General features: G+C 42.2%; 1 protein-coding gene across 3 annotated transcripts in view; it reads right to left on the reverse strand.

The window, feature by feature from the left end:
- RBPMS (RNA binding protein, mRNA processing factor) overlaps positions 1–14,426 on the reverse strand; it is a 179,717-nt gene that overhangs the window by 57,984 nt on the left and 107,307 nt on the right. For 2 of the 3 annotated variants that reach the window (XM_056568870.1, XM_056568871.1), the window contains exon 6: positions 3,073–3,141. The exons of the other annotated variant lie outside the window; for it this stretch is intronic. In XM_056568870.1, coding sequence (XP_056424845.1) covers positions 3,073–3,141 — 69 coding nt within the window. The remainder of the gene's footprint in view (positions 1–3,072; positions 3,142–14,426) is intronic. 3 annotated transcript variants of the gene reach the window in all.

Here is a 14,426-nt window from a genome sequence, read left to right on the forward strand (position 1 = left end):
TCTGATGTCTTCCAAAAGTAAAAAAAATGTCAACTTTATGATGCAAATATAAAGTAGACATATTGTATATGTGAATCAGTATATAATTTATTTGGAATATCCATTTTCCTTATAAGCAGAGAGCTTCAAAGTAAAAAATATGCAACATTTTAAATTTTTTCATCAAATTTTGGAATTTTTCACCAAGAAATGATGCAAGTATCGACAAAATTTTACCACTAACATAAATTAGAATATGTCACAAAAAAACTATCTCGGAATCAGAATGAAAAGTAAAAGCATCCCAGAGTAATTAAAGGGTACCACTCATCAAATAAACTTTTGATATATTTTAGATTAATGAATGTTGAATAACTTTCCAAAAGCATGTTAATGAAAAGTATGCTTCTTTCTATTGTATTTTTCCCGATCAGTCCCGTCAGCAAGCATTTCTGACTCATGCTGGAGTCCTAAACACTGGCTGTGAACAAAGCAGGCTGGCAGCTCTGAGTGTTCTCCTTTGTGAACAAAGCAGACTGGCAGCTCGTAGTGTTTAGGACTCCAGCATGAGTCTGAAATGCTTGCTGCCAGGACTGGTAGGGAGACCCCTAGTGGTAATTTCTTCAAAGTGGAAAATTAAATAGAAAAAAGCATATTTTTTAATAACATGCAATTGTAAAGTTATCAAAAGTTTTTTTGATGAGAGGTACCCTTTAATGCTTAAAGTGACAGTGGTCAGATGTGCAAAAAATGGCCGGGTCCTACGGTGAAAATTGGCTGGGCCCTTAAGGGGTTAAAACCTCTGTAGTATACGTAGTATACAGCAGCTGATAAGTACTGGAAGGATTAAGATTTTTTAAACGAAGTCATTTACAAATTTGTTTAGCTTTCTGGCACCAGTTGATTTTAAAAAAAAATGTCTCCACCGGAGTACCCCTTTAAGTCATCACTAATGGGATGTGGAATATTACACATCAGTGTTGCACATTTAAAAGGATATTGAAACATTGATTATTCAATTTTATTCTCTTATTTAAACACATTTATTACTGTGCTTTGCTTTTTGGCTGCACTTTTATATCCTGGTATCAGATCCTGGCTTCAGAATAGACAAAGTAATGAAATGTGCAATGCCCTAGATAATGGCTTATTAATTGTTACATTTCTTCTCTGTGCGTGCACATGGAGATTTTTCATTAGTCTGAACTTTCTCCAGTTGACACAGGTCTTAAAAAACATTTTAACCCCTTAGCGACCAGATCTAGTTGTTTTTGTCTTTTCATCTCTGCATTCCAAGAGCCATACATTTTTTGGTTTTAGTCATATTATATTATGAGCCCCTGATGCCAAGTTAAAGTGTACCGGTCACCAAAAAAATATTTTCATACAATGTAAATAACACCATTATATGTATATTTGTAATATCAGAAAAAGGTAAGGTGAAAAAGTCCGGCTCCCATGTGAGTAAAAAATATAATTTTATTGATCCATAGTAAAATCCAAAAGCGCAAAAATGGATTAAAAGTACATATGCACAGAAGGAAACACCTCCGACGCGTTTCGACATAACAAGTCTTAGTCATGGAGATATTTGTAATATACATTGATTAAAAATGTGTATATTTTTGGGTGAAAAAAGGCTATCCCAGCAGCTATTGCCTGTGTGTCTCTGTGAGGAGACCAAATACAGGGAGGGCAGGACAAGCAGGGCTCTGTGCAGGCTCCTGGCTTGTCAATCATCCTGCTGCGTGAGCCAGGGACGTGTCAGAGCCTCTGTGTGCAGAGCCCTGCTTGTCCTCAGTGCACAGAGCCCTACTTTTCCTCAGTGCACAGAGCCCTGCTTGTCCTCAGTGCACAGAGCCCTGCTTGTCCTCAGTGCACAGAGCCCTGCTTGTCCTCAGTACACAGAGCCCTGCTTGTCCTCAGTGTACAGAGCCCTGCTTGTCCTCAGTGCACAGAGCCCTGCTTGTCCTCAGTGCACAGAACCCTGCTTGTCCCCAGTGTACAGAGCCCTGCTTGTCCTCAGTGCACAGAGCCCTGCTTGTCCTCAGTGCACAGAGCCTTGCTTGTCCTCAGTGCACAGAGCCCTGCTTGTCCTCAGTGCACAGAGCCCTGCTTGTCCTCAGTGCACAGAACCCTGCTTGTCCTCAGTACACAGAGCCCTGCTTGTCCTCAGTGTACAGAGCCCTGCTTGTCCTCAGTGTACAGAGCCCTGCTTGTCCTCAGTGCACAGAGCCCTGCTTGTCCCCAGTGCACAGAACCCTGCTTGTCCCCAGTGTACAGAGCCCTGCTTGTCCTCAGTGCACAGAGCCCTGCTTGTCCTCAGTGCACAGAGCCTTGCTTGTCCTCAGTGCACAGAACCCTGCTTGTCCTCAGTGTACAGAGCCCTGCTTGTCCTCAGTGCACAGAGCCCTGCTTGTCCACCCTCGCTTCCTGTATTTGGACTCCTCATAGAGACACACAAACAATAGCTGTAGGGACAAAAATATACACATTTCTTAACCAATGTATATTACAAATATACAAATAATAGTATTATCTACATTATATAAAAAGTTTTTGTTGACGACAGGTACACTTTAAGTATGTTGTAAATGTACATGTCAGGGGTGGATTGTGCCCTTTTTTGTATTTTCATGCTCCCTGAGGCTCTGCATTCTTCTGCACTAAGAATTACTGTTGTCCCAAGCCTTTCCCGGGCTTCCTGTGCCGCTCAAGATAATGCATCGCAAGTCAGCTGATCACTGGGGGATTGGCTGCTTCTCGTCTTCCCTGACAAGCCAGCATGCCAATTGTGCTATCTGCAGACTAAGCTGAGATCACATGACAGCAGGGGACGCATTCAACCCTGGCACCGCAGGACATAAGATGGGCCATATATGGGGCTGGCTTGTCAGAGAAAGTGAGAAGCAGCCAAGCCCCCCACGATCACCTGACTTGCGATGCACTAATTCCTAGTGCAGAAAGAATGCAGAACCTCAAGGGCATGAAAATACAAAAAGAGGCACAATCCACCCCTAGCAGGTAACAGTACAAAATACATAACTTGGTTTCAGGGGCACATAGCTTACAAGTACAAAAAATTTGAAATACCCCTTTGAGGCTTGAATCTTGTGGGACGAGTTGTTTTGTATGGGACATTCCTGCATGATGCATTGCCTGCTGTAGAAAGGAATATTGGTGGTCACCAACAGGCTTAGGAACATAAAATTCATTTGACAAGTTTACCTAGCAGTGCTGGAGAGAATTATTTTGAAATGTCTGAAGAAGCCTAAAATTAACAAGTAATTTGAATAAACCTTTGCTTACATCCTCTATTAAAGGTACATTTTACACAGTGTATAGACTCAAATATTTAGCTGTATTTTACTATGCTATTATATAGTACAATACTATATTATACTTCACGGCTGATATCAGCGATAGACAGCAAAGTCAATATCTAACTACCATATATACTCGAGTATAAGCCGAGTTTTTCAGCACGATTTTTTGTGCTGAAAACGCCCCCTCGGCTTATACTCGAGTGAACTCTCCGCCTGTAAATCCCTTCTCAGTGGTCTTCAACCTGCAGACCTTCAGATGTTGCAAAACTACAACTCCCAGCATGCCCGGACAGCTATCGGCTGTCCGGGCATGCTGGGAGTTGTAGTTTTGAAACATCTGGAGGTCCGCAGGTTGAAGACCACTGCGGCCTTCGTCATCATCCAGACCCCCCTATAGTTTTCTACTCTCCTCCCCTCGGTGGGAAGGAAGGGTGAGCTGGTCTGGGCCATCTATGCTGCAGGGACCATCCGGTGGGAGGGTTAGTCATTCCGGGCTGTCCATTTTCACCGGGAGGCCCTCTTCTCCGCTCCGGGCCGGCCCCGGCCTTGTGACGTTGCCTTGACAATGACGCACAGGGACGTCCGTGCGCAGCAGACGTCCCTGTGCATGAACGTCTCTGTGCGTCGTCAAGGCAACGTCACTAGGCCGGGGACGGCACGGAGCGGAGAAGAGGGCCTCCCGGTGAAAATGGACAGCCCGGAACGACTAACCCTCCCCACCGGACGGTCCCTGCAGCATAGATGGCCCGAACCAGCTCACCCTTCCTTCCCACGAGGAGAGGTGAGTAGAAAACTAAAGGGGGGTCTGGATGATGACAAAGGGTGCAGTGGTCTTAGGTGGTGAAAATGACAGGGTGATGATGACGGGGGTGATAATGACAGGGTGATGATGACGGGGGTGATAATGACAGGGTGATGACAGAGGTGTTAATGACGGCGGTCTGGATGATGACAGGGGGGGATGATGACATGGGGGGATGATGACATGGGGGGATGATGTATTTCCCACCCTAGGTTTGTAGTCGAGTCAATAACTTTTCCTGGGTTTTTGGGGTGAAATTATATTTATTTATATTTATATTATATCGGCTTATAATTGGGTCGGCTTATACTCGAGTATATACGGTATATTTAAATGCCACAGCACATAAGAGGCATGACAATATCTCTTCAAACTGTTTATTTATCCTAACTTTGTTGAAATACCAGTGGCCATCAAAGTGCACAGCATAAAAAATAGTCCATACATAAATAATAGTTTAAAGTGTCAGCATCTGTTCTATCTAAGTTATACAGATGTGCTCTGTCACGCATTACTGCAAGTGGGTCAATGTCACAATCATTGAAGAGGTGTCATTCTCACAGACTGTCCTGCCTAGCAAGGGGCTGAGAGTTTCTCAGGCCTATTTTTCCACAATCTGAGAAATAAATATACAAACATATGTACACCCACAGGCCGTTTCTGCAGTTCCCAGATTGTGGATTGAGAGAACTTTTAATTCTGAGAATGTTCCCACAACACCCCGGGGACCTTATTCCCAAGTCAATATAAAGAGGTGAAAGGGAAAAATAAACTGACTACTTCCTGGAAGTTTGGTTTCCTGTGGCTAGTAGCATTTACAGATATCAAGGCATTTACGTTCCATATTATTCTAGCCACAAGCAGTTATCTCCGTAATGAAGAACACATTTGCCGCCTGAGGCATGTATTTCCATTGCACTGCAGCATGCAGTCGTTTTACGTATACATATTACTACAGTAGTTATGTTTAATCAAATTGCCATTGGAAAACAAAGTCATAGTATCGTGCAATAGCCATTGACTTTGGTACAAAAATTCCTAAAGTCCACCAGCAGAACACAGATTACCATTCGTGTTATCCTGTATTCTGTAATCCAGCAATGGGTTTCATTAAACAGTATACTGTATATCTGTAAAAAAAAAAAAAAATCTTTGATCTCCATATAAATTTCTTACTATGATATTAGTATAAAAAAAGTTTTCTTATAGTCAAACCATTAGGAGACTTAAAAGGATACTCCAGTGGGAAAAAAATAAAGGTTTACTAATCAACTGGTGGCAGAAAGTTAAACGGATTTGTAAATGACTTCTATTTAAAAATATTAATCCTTCCAGTACTTATCAGCTGCTGTATACTACGGAGGATGTTGTGTATTTCTTTCCAGTCTGACCACAGTGCTCTCTGCTGCCACCTCTGTCTGTGTCAGGAACTGTCCAAAGCATGAGATAATCCCCATAGCAAGCTTCTCCTGCTCTGGACAGTTCCAGACACAGACAGAGGTGGCAGTAAAGAGCACTGTGGTCAGACTTTCTCTGGAGCATGTAGCAGCTGATAAGTACTGGAAGGATACCCGGGTACAATGCTCCGGCTCTCCCATAGAAATGCATTGAGGGGGCGTGTCGGCCACAGCTTTGTGCGGTGGTTGACATGCCCCATTCAGGAGGAGAGATGGGGCACTAGGCAGGAAATTACGGGGGAGTCCCAGCGGTCGGACCCCCCCGCGATCTGACACTTATCCCCTATCCTTAGGAAAGGGATACATTATAGGCTGCTTTTACACTATAGAAATGTCCATTTTAAAGATCAGTTATAAAAAACGGCCATTACAAATTCCTATTATAGTCTATGGGATTTTTACCCATCATAGCCCATTTTTAATAACAGACGTTTTATTGTGACGGGAGAAAGAACGGAAGAAATAGTGCGTGTAGTGATGATGTGATAATGTAAAAATCCCATAGACCATAATGGGATTTTGTAATGGCCGTATGGGATTTTGTAACGGCCGTTTAATGCCCGATTTTAAGGGTTTTCATAATGGAACATTATAACGGGTCTTTAAAACGGATGAATTTATAGTGTGACAGGGGCCTTAGCATGCCAGAGTACTCCTTTAAATGCTTTACAATTGTACATTTTTCTAATAATTATCTAGGTCACTAACATAATAGTAGGCTCTAGTGGCAGCTTATTTCTCTTAAGAACAAAAGGATTGGGGTTGCTGAAATCCAACATTTTTGAACCTTCACATCTGCTGTTGGGGGAGGGAGGCCAACATATACATGAGATGGTTGGTCCCTCCCGCTAAAATTATAAACTGTGGCTGACATTATTCTAAGGCCTTGATCACATTTAAGTCGGAGCTCAATTCGAGAGCTCCGTTGCAGAGCCTGTTCCAGTGACAAACAACAGACCATTGCACAACGGACAGGTCCCATTGACTTTGCAGGTTTTCGTCTGGTGTCTGTTGTTTTGCAGAAATTGAGCAGAGAAGAAAAAACAGACCTACAGTATTTATTTATCCGCTCAACTCCCAAAAATGTAAACAGACTCAGGGAAGGGTGCTCCCATAAATGGCGCTCAAGGCTGATGTGAACCTGGCCTAATGTGTGTGGCCAGCTTAACACTTTTATAAAGATAACACAGGATCCACCATTGACAATAGGTGACAATAGTCAAAGCTTTTCTCTAGATCTCTCTGCACAGTTCACAAAGCATAAATAGAACACTTTCCCATAGAAGTCAAAGAACATCCCCTATTCATATGATGCTGTAAAGCATATCTCTAAATGCTGTTAAAAACAGCTTGGGAACATGGCTTCCTCCATCATCATGTACAAAAAATAGAATAAAAAAAATCTACAATCATAAAATACAGATTATAAATAGAATCTGGTTTCAATTAGTAAAAACAAAATATTGAATGAATTATTAGTAATGAGATGAAATTGTAGACAATCTATAACACTGGAAATCTGAATAGAAATACTTACAGGGACAGTAGAGAAAACGTCTTGTTCCAATTATACACGGAAAAGAAGATGAATGATATCAAAGTCAACCGTCATCTACGGCTATAGCTTGACAATTTACGACTCTCATGGCTTTTAAAGCATTACACATACCAAAGTGTATTTAAGGTTCATTTGCAGTTTAGTTTAAACAGATGCTTTTCAGCTGAGTCATTTGTTACATTTGAGAAGAGAGAAGAGACAAAATCACTCTTATCGTGTCTAGCATGCCAATAAAACATGACCAAAACTCATCTCATTTACTCTTATTCAGCTCAAAGGGACCTGCAGTGTAACTTACACCGTACACAGTGGAATACTGGTGGACTATCAATACTGTTCCAGACAGTTCCTGACATGGACAGAGGTGTCAGCAGAGAGCACTGTTGTCAGACAGAAAAAAACAACAACAAAGAACTCAACTTCCTCTGGAGCATAAAGCAGCTCATAAGTACTGGAAGGATTAAAGGGGTACTCCGGTGGAATTTTTTAAATTTAAAATGCGTGTGCTGCGTGGAGATTTTTGCCCGGAATACCCCTTTACTCTGTATGGCTGTGCAGCTTCTGAACTCACCCTGATCAGCTGGGATGAATGCCTGTACAGCATTACAGACTGAGCAGTGACATATTGTGCCCATGCTGCTGTCTGATAACTCGACCTAGCTCAGTGACAGTCTTGCCCGGCCTTAAAAGGAATTAGCATCAAGCAGCATCTACAGGGGGAATTTAAAAGCTACAATTTTAAGTACCTCCATGTGTCTTACATTACATCTGCATGTACCACACATGGAACATAAGGGGTTAGGATACTTGCTCTAAAAGCAGATCTAGTAGCCCTGTACTTCATCTGCAGTTGCAACAAATCATCAGCAACTGCAGTGCAGAGGTTACACATTAGGCACATTGGGGTACTCATTTGAGGTACACCTCTGTGGCTGGAGACTGGCACTTCTCTTTGGGACAATGCTTCAAAGGAAGAAGGAAGCAGCAGTGATGAGCACGGGCTGGGAACCATTTGTATAGCAGCTGCAGGGATCGGGTGGAGCGGAGTATTACTTTATAATTTTTATAGGGCCCCCGCCATATGTATTTTTTTCCCCCGACAAGCCTTTTAATACAAGGACAACATTTCCTCCCAGAAATTAGGCTCATCGGGTAACTGCAGGTGATGACTTACTTCCTGTCTATCCTGAGGAATATATATAAAGTTTGCTATAATTGAAGGATGTTCAATGTTCAATCAACATTAGAAAAGTATTACAACTCCCACTGGGACTGTTACCTTAGGCTGCATTCACATCCCGATTTCTCCATCCGACTTGAGTACACGATTTTATAACTTAAAATCGTATGAAATCGTATATAAAGTCAGATCCATTGACCTCCATGAAAAAATCGGATCCATTACACACATCCAATTTGATCCGCATCCGATTTCACTCAATTTTTGTTCGGGTCTGAAATCGGGTTTGGCCACGATTTCAGACCCGAACAAAAATCATGTGAAATCGAATGCGGATCAAATCGGATGTGTGTAATGGATCCGATTTTTTCAGGGAGGTCAATGGATCCGACTTTACATACGATTTGATATGATTTTAAGTTATAAAATCGTTTACTCAAGTCGGATGGAGAAATCGAGATGTGAACGCAGCCTTAGTAAAGCAGCTCACTTCCTGTACTACAATTCAGCAGCAGAACGCAGCTCTCCTTTAGTCTAATGTCTCTGAATCTCTATCTTCACAGAGTCCTTCATCTCTTAAGAACTGTATGCTTTTCTATTAGCCTACTCTGCTTGTTCAATCAGTTTAATCCCAAAATCAAAGTATTTTCCGATTGGTCCTCCTGTGTTTTAGGAAGCCCCCTAATCTAAAAGGCTCCATTGTCAGAAGCTCACTGTCCATTCCAATAACAGGAATATTTCCCTGCAACTAGAAATATTATAAAACCTGTGCATACAGAAGGACCATGAACAAGAAAACGATTACCGACGCACAATAGGATTACAAGATTCCAGGTACCTTCACCTGTACCACACCAAATGTCATACAAGTTGTCTCTACCTACGTGAAACAGGCCAATGCCAGCAGTTAGAGACAAGAATTAATTCTCGCTGTTATATCATAAAAGAAAAAAAAAGGATCCAACTTTATCAAAACATTTTTGTGGCCAATAAATTAAAGGAAATGTACTTAAAAAGCAAATATCAAGTATGAGAGAAAGGAAAGTAAAAACTCATGACAACCTTCAACATTCTAGGAAGAGGGTTTAAAATGTATCATGAATATATGTCATTCTATATCACTGAAGGAATTCCTCAAAAACTTTTTGAATGCGAAGGCGTCACAACTATGTACTAAGTCTTAAACATAGGGCCTAATTCTTCAAAAAACAGCACCACACCTGTCCCCAGGTTGTGTGTGGTATTGCAGATCAGTTCAACTGAAGTGAATAGAGCCAAGTTGTAAAACCGCACACAACCCGAGAGGAGGTTGTTTCTGTGGGAAAAACGCTCTGTTTGTCGTGTCCCAGTACAGAACGTGGTTCTGTACAGTTCCTAAAGTCCCCTCAGGTAGAGTCTCTCAAGTCCACAGGGCTCTCCTGCAGGGTTTCCCCCTAGGTCATTATTATGGTTTCTATTGTACATTAATTATGTATGTTTATTATCGGTATTGTACAGTGAATATAAACTATGTGTAAAGGTTATTAGGATGTTTAAACTGTATAGGACCTTCCTAAGGTCATTTGATATGATCACCTGATACCCAGAGTCCCAGAGGCACAGGTAACCACAGACAACCAGCCACATCTAATCTGTAAGTCTCATCTATGTCTACAAGTCAAGTCTCTACTGTCCCTACAAAAGTCATAACAGTAGTACATTGGCCTGCAACATCATTATTACCACTACAAGCCCAAGCAAGCCTGAGAGGTTCCCTGTGTCACGGTCACCTTTGTGAAAGTAAGCAAGGTTATACTGCCTTCTTCAGTAAAGTTCCAGTTATATCAAAACCTGCTTTAGACTATCATTTAATATATGCTGTTTCTGGGTTGGTTGTCAGCAGTGCCCTACACCATACAACCACATCCTGGCGTCACGAACACTACAAGGGATTATACTACCATCTGTCCCTGGGCTATTCCCATCTGCCCCTACTACTACTACCTGCACTACACCACCCGGGTACCACATGTTTTTCTATTGCTGGGAATTCCCTTCAAGGGTCCAACAGGGCTGACCTAGGGTCCTGGTTTATTGTGGGCTCCCCTGGTGGACGTGGTTATATATTTAACTCCTCCTCTTTACAAATGTCCATTCTAGACATGAAAAAAGAAAAAACAAGAACTAATTTAGCAGGAACTCCGTCGTGTGTGAAAAGACTAGAAAATGTGGGTAACCTTTAAAATGAACTAAATAATACAAATCCTCAATGAGATAAAATAGTGACTGAGCAACATAAACTTAATTCAGAGGTTAAGGATGGGCGATGGACTCCCTGTTTCTGGTGCGCAGAAGTCTGTCATCACCGGCCAAATTCAGAAGCCTGTCCCAAAGATCCAATCAGGATTCAGCATAAGCTGCCATGTCCTGATTGATAAAGCCAAGTGCCGAAGAAAGGTCCCGCTGGTGCTAATAGTCTGGTGAAAGCATGATGTACTGTAGAAGTCAGTACACCACAAATGTTTTTGGTTGTACTTGCTTATCGATTTAGCAGGGCCAGGACAGTTACTCAGTTTTGGGGGAAAAAATGTATCCACTTAATGATGCAGCCATTTTTTATTTTTGCTTTAATATTTATTCCTCCTTCTCTTCTAAGAGCCATAGCTCCTTTAATTGTCCAAGTTTTTTGTTTTGAGAGACTAGTTGTATGGAAGTATTGTAAGGAAGCAGCTGGTAAAATGGTGGATGGAAGTTTTGGTCCAGGCTTTAGGAGTGGCTGAAGGTTCTCGCCATTCCATGCATCCACTGCTCTCTAAGTAATACTGGAAGAGGTCTCCTGTGGCAACCTGTGAGACTCTGGTTAACCCTATATTGAAAAGGCTTAAGGCATTGCTGGAAAATAATGATGAACACACAAAATATTGAAACTTTGGGCCCAATTGGGGTCATTTCCACTTAAGGGTGTACTCACTTTTGTTGCCAAGGTTTAGACATTATAAGGATAAGTATCATGAAGAAAAACGTATCCCCTATCCAAAGGGGGTCCAATCTCCTGTTTGGAACCCTGGTTCTCCAGCACAGGAACTTTTCATGACCCCCGCCCGAAGCGGTGGTCACCACGCCCCCTCCATAAAGCTCTATGAGAGAGCCGAAGATTGCCGAACGGCTCTTCCATAGAGCTTTATGGAGGGGGCGTGGTGACCACCGCTTCGGGCAGGGGTCATGACAAGCTCCTGTGCTGGAGAACCGGGGGCTCCAAACAGGAGATTGCGGGGGGCCCCAGCGCTCGGACCCCCCGCGATCTAAAACGTATCCCCTATCCGAAGGATACGTTTTTTTTCATAAGGGGGCACAACATTAAACACTGTTATACAGGCTTTACTTTACTTTACATCTTTGCATTGTAGCAGAGTCTCATTTCTTCAATCCTGACACATAAAAAGATGTCATAAAATATTGACAAAAATTTGAGGGATGTACTCACTTATGTGAGATACTATACACATATATATATATATATATATATATATATATATATATATATATATATACTTTCACTATTTGTCTACGGAGCTGTATGGGGCTCATTTTTGTGCAATTATCTGTTGTTTTTATTGGTTAGAATTTGGCATTGAATGTTCCACATGCAGAAATACCAAATATGTTCATATTTTTTTTCTTCACATTTTTTATTTGAATTTTGAATATTAAACATTTTAAAAACATTGTTTTAAAAATTTATTTTTTATTTTTTAAGTCCATTGCTATAGCAGTGCACTGAATTGATTTTTCTGTGATCTGTTCGTACAGCATGCAATAAAAGCAGATCTGTTATGACAGGCCCCAAGGCCTTCAGAAGGTCTTGGGTTGCCATGACAATGGATCTTGTTGGGGGGAGCCGATCCGCCCGACTGAACACCAATGATGCAGTATATAACTAATTAAATGCTACTGTCAGTTGCACCTAAACAGTTAAAATAGCCAGCACCTATGATCGACCTTTGATGGATGCGGGCTCAACCTTGACCACACTCCATACACTTTTGGCAAACCCAGTCGTCAAAAGATGAAGTCCTTGAGCTCCCTGTCGGCGCCCCTTTACTCCTCAGATGTCTGCACCCCATGCACCTATCTCAGCATGGCTCTGGGCATCCATATATATGTTTGATTAATGTTGGCCAAACAACCTAATTTTGGAAGGGCTGGTAGACAGGTACCTAGATATATCAGGAGATATCTGGGTCGAAAAAAATCAGGCAGTGAGATTTCAACATGTCAAATCAATTTGTTCTGGACATAAGCTGCTGCCAGATTCTCTCCCCATTCAGAACACATGCATGCGTGGCCCGAGCTAAGCTTGATGTGTATGGGGGAGTCTAGAGGCACTGTTGTGGGTCTACAGGGCATTTGGCCAATAGCTATTTAATGTGTATGGCCAGCCTTACTCCCCTTCTCATACTAATGGCTCTGCTTCACTTATTTACCCCCAAGTTCTTTATCTATATTGCATGTTATCTGAGTGAAGAGTCTTTGCGAGAAGAACATAGAGACAACAATCTAACAGACAAGGATCCATAAGTGTCCATGATGAGCACACATGCCTGTAGTGATGAGTTCATTTTGCCTTCAGCAACAGTCTTTATAAGGGAAATATGAAAATAGCAAAAACACCAATTTGTTTCATATTTACATGAATCTATTTTAATAAGATAACTTTTGATTTTATTACAAATGTATCCAATATAATCATGAATAACCCAGTATTATTTTTAGTTAGAAAGCCTTCAGCGACTTTGTGGTGTGTTTTTTAAAGATTTCATTATAATAGATAACAAATACAAAGCAATATTCCAGGATTTTATTTTCTTCAGCTTTTGAACCAATGATGCCAATTTATAATACAGTGGTCCCTCAAGGTACGATGGTAATCCGTTCCAAATGAACCATCGCTTGTTGACACTATTGTATGTTGAGGGATTCGTGCAATGGAAAGAATAGGAAGTTATACTGACCTGTCCCTGCCGCTCCGGAACCGTCACCGCTCGTCACAGCTGCCCTGGATGTAGCCCTCCATCGCTGTCGCCGCATCCCCGGGGTGTCCCCGACGCTCCGGACGTCTCTGCTTCCCCTGGATCCTCGCTCTCACATCGCTCCTATTGGACGACGGGACAGCGTGATGACGATGAAGGAGAGCGCCGGCGATGCAGGGGATCCCAAAGAGGACGCTCCAGAGCCCCGAGGACATGTAAGTGATCGTCACCGCAGCACACGGGGCACCGTAAACGGCTATCCGGCGGCAGCTGAAGCAATCTGCGCTGCCGGATAGCCGTTTATGCGATGGCCCCGACATACAAAAGCATTGTATGTTGATGCTGCCTTCAACATGCGATGGCCTCCGAGAGGACATCGCATGTTGAAATTATCATATGTCGGGGCCATCGTAGGTCGGGGGGTCACTGTACTGTGTAATACACTTCTATTACCTCAGTGCGCTGCACTACACCTGAAAGTGCTGTAGTGCAAGTCTTTTTATTTTACTGTTGTCTCAGACCTTTCCAAACATTTCATGCTGCCAGAGTCAAAATGTCATAAGTCACATGATCTCTATGGGTGAATATGGATGGAAGTAGAAATCCGGGTTATAGCGCAAACCAGCAGATGAAGAGTCTTGTAATTAGTAAATGGTAAAAGCTTCTTTATTTTGCCAGTATGCAACGCATTTCAAGGCTACAGTGCCTCTTCGTCAGGTACATAGGCTTATGGGCGATGTAAGCCTATGCACCTGACGAAGAGGCACTGTAGCCTTGAAACGCGTTGTATACTGGCAAAATAAAGAAGCTTTTACCATTTACTAATTACAAGACTCTTCATCTGCTGGTTTATGCCATAACCCGGGTTTCCATTTCCATCCAAATTCACTGATGTTACCTCAGCTGAGGGACCCCAGGCTGACACCGGGAGGAAGCACCACAAACATTAACCTATGCGCCAATAGCAGCTGTGTCTGATACACAACCAAATCAGGTGAGCAGATCACTGCAACCAATCCTGTGTTATTTTTTAGCTAGATTTCATTAGCAATACTATGGTATGAGGAGCTCTGTCCATTTTTGTTTCTAGCATTGCATGACATCTATAGGGGCAT

The sequence above is a fragment of the Hyla sarda genome, chromosome 1 (genome assembly GCF_029499605.1).
Source record: "Hyla sarda isolate aHylSar1 chromosome 1, aHylSar1.hap1, whole genome shotgun sequence".
NCBI classification, from domain to species: domain Eukaryota; kingdom Metazoa; phylum Chordata; class Amphibia; order Anura; family Hylidae; genus Hyla; species Hyla sarda.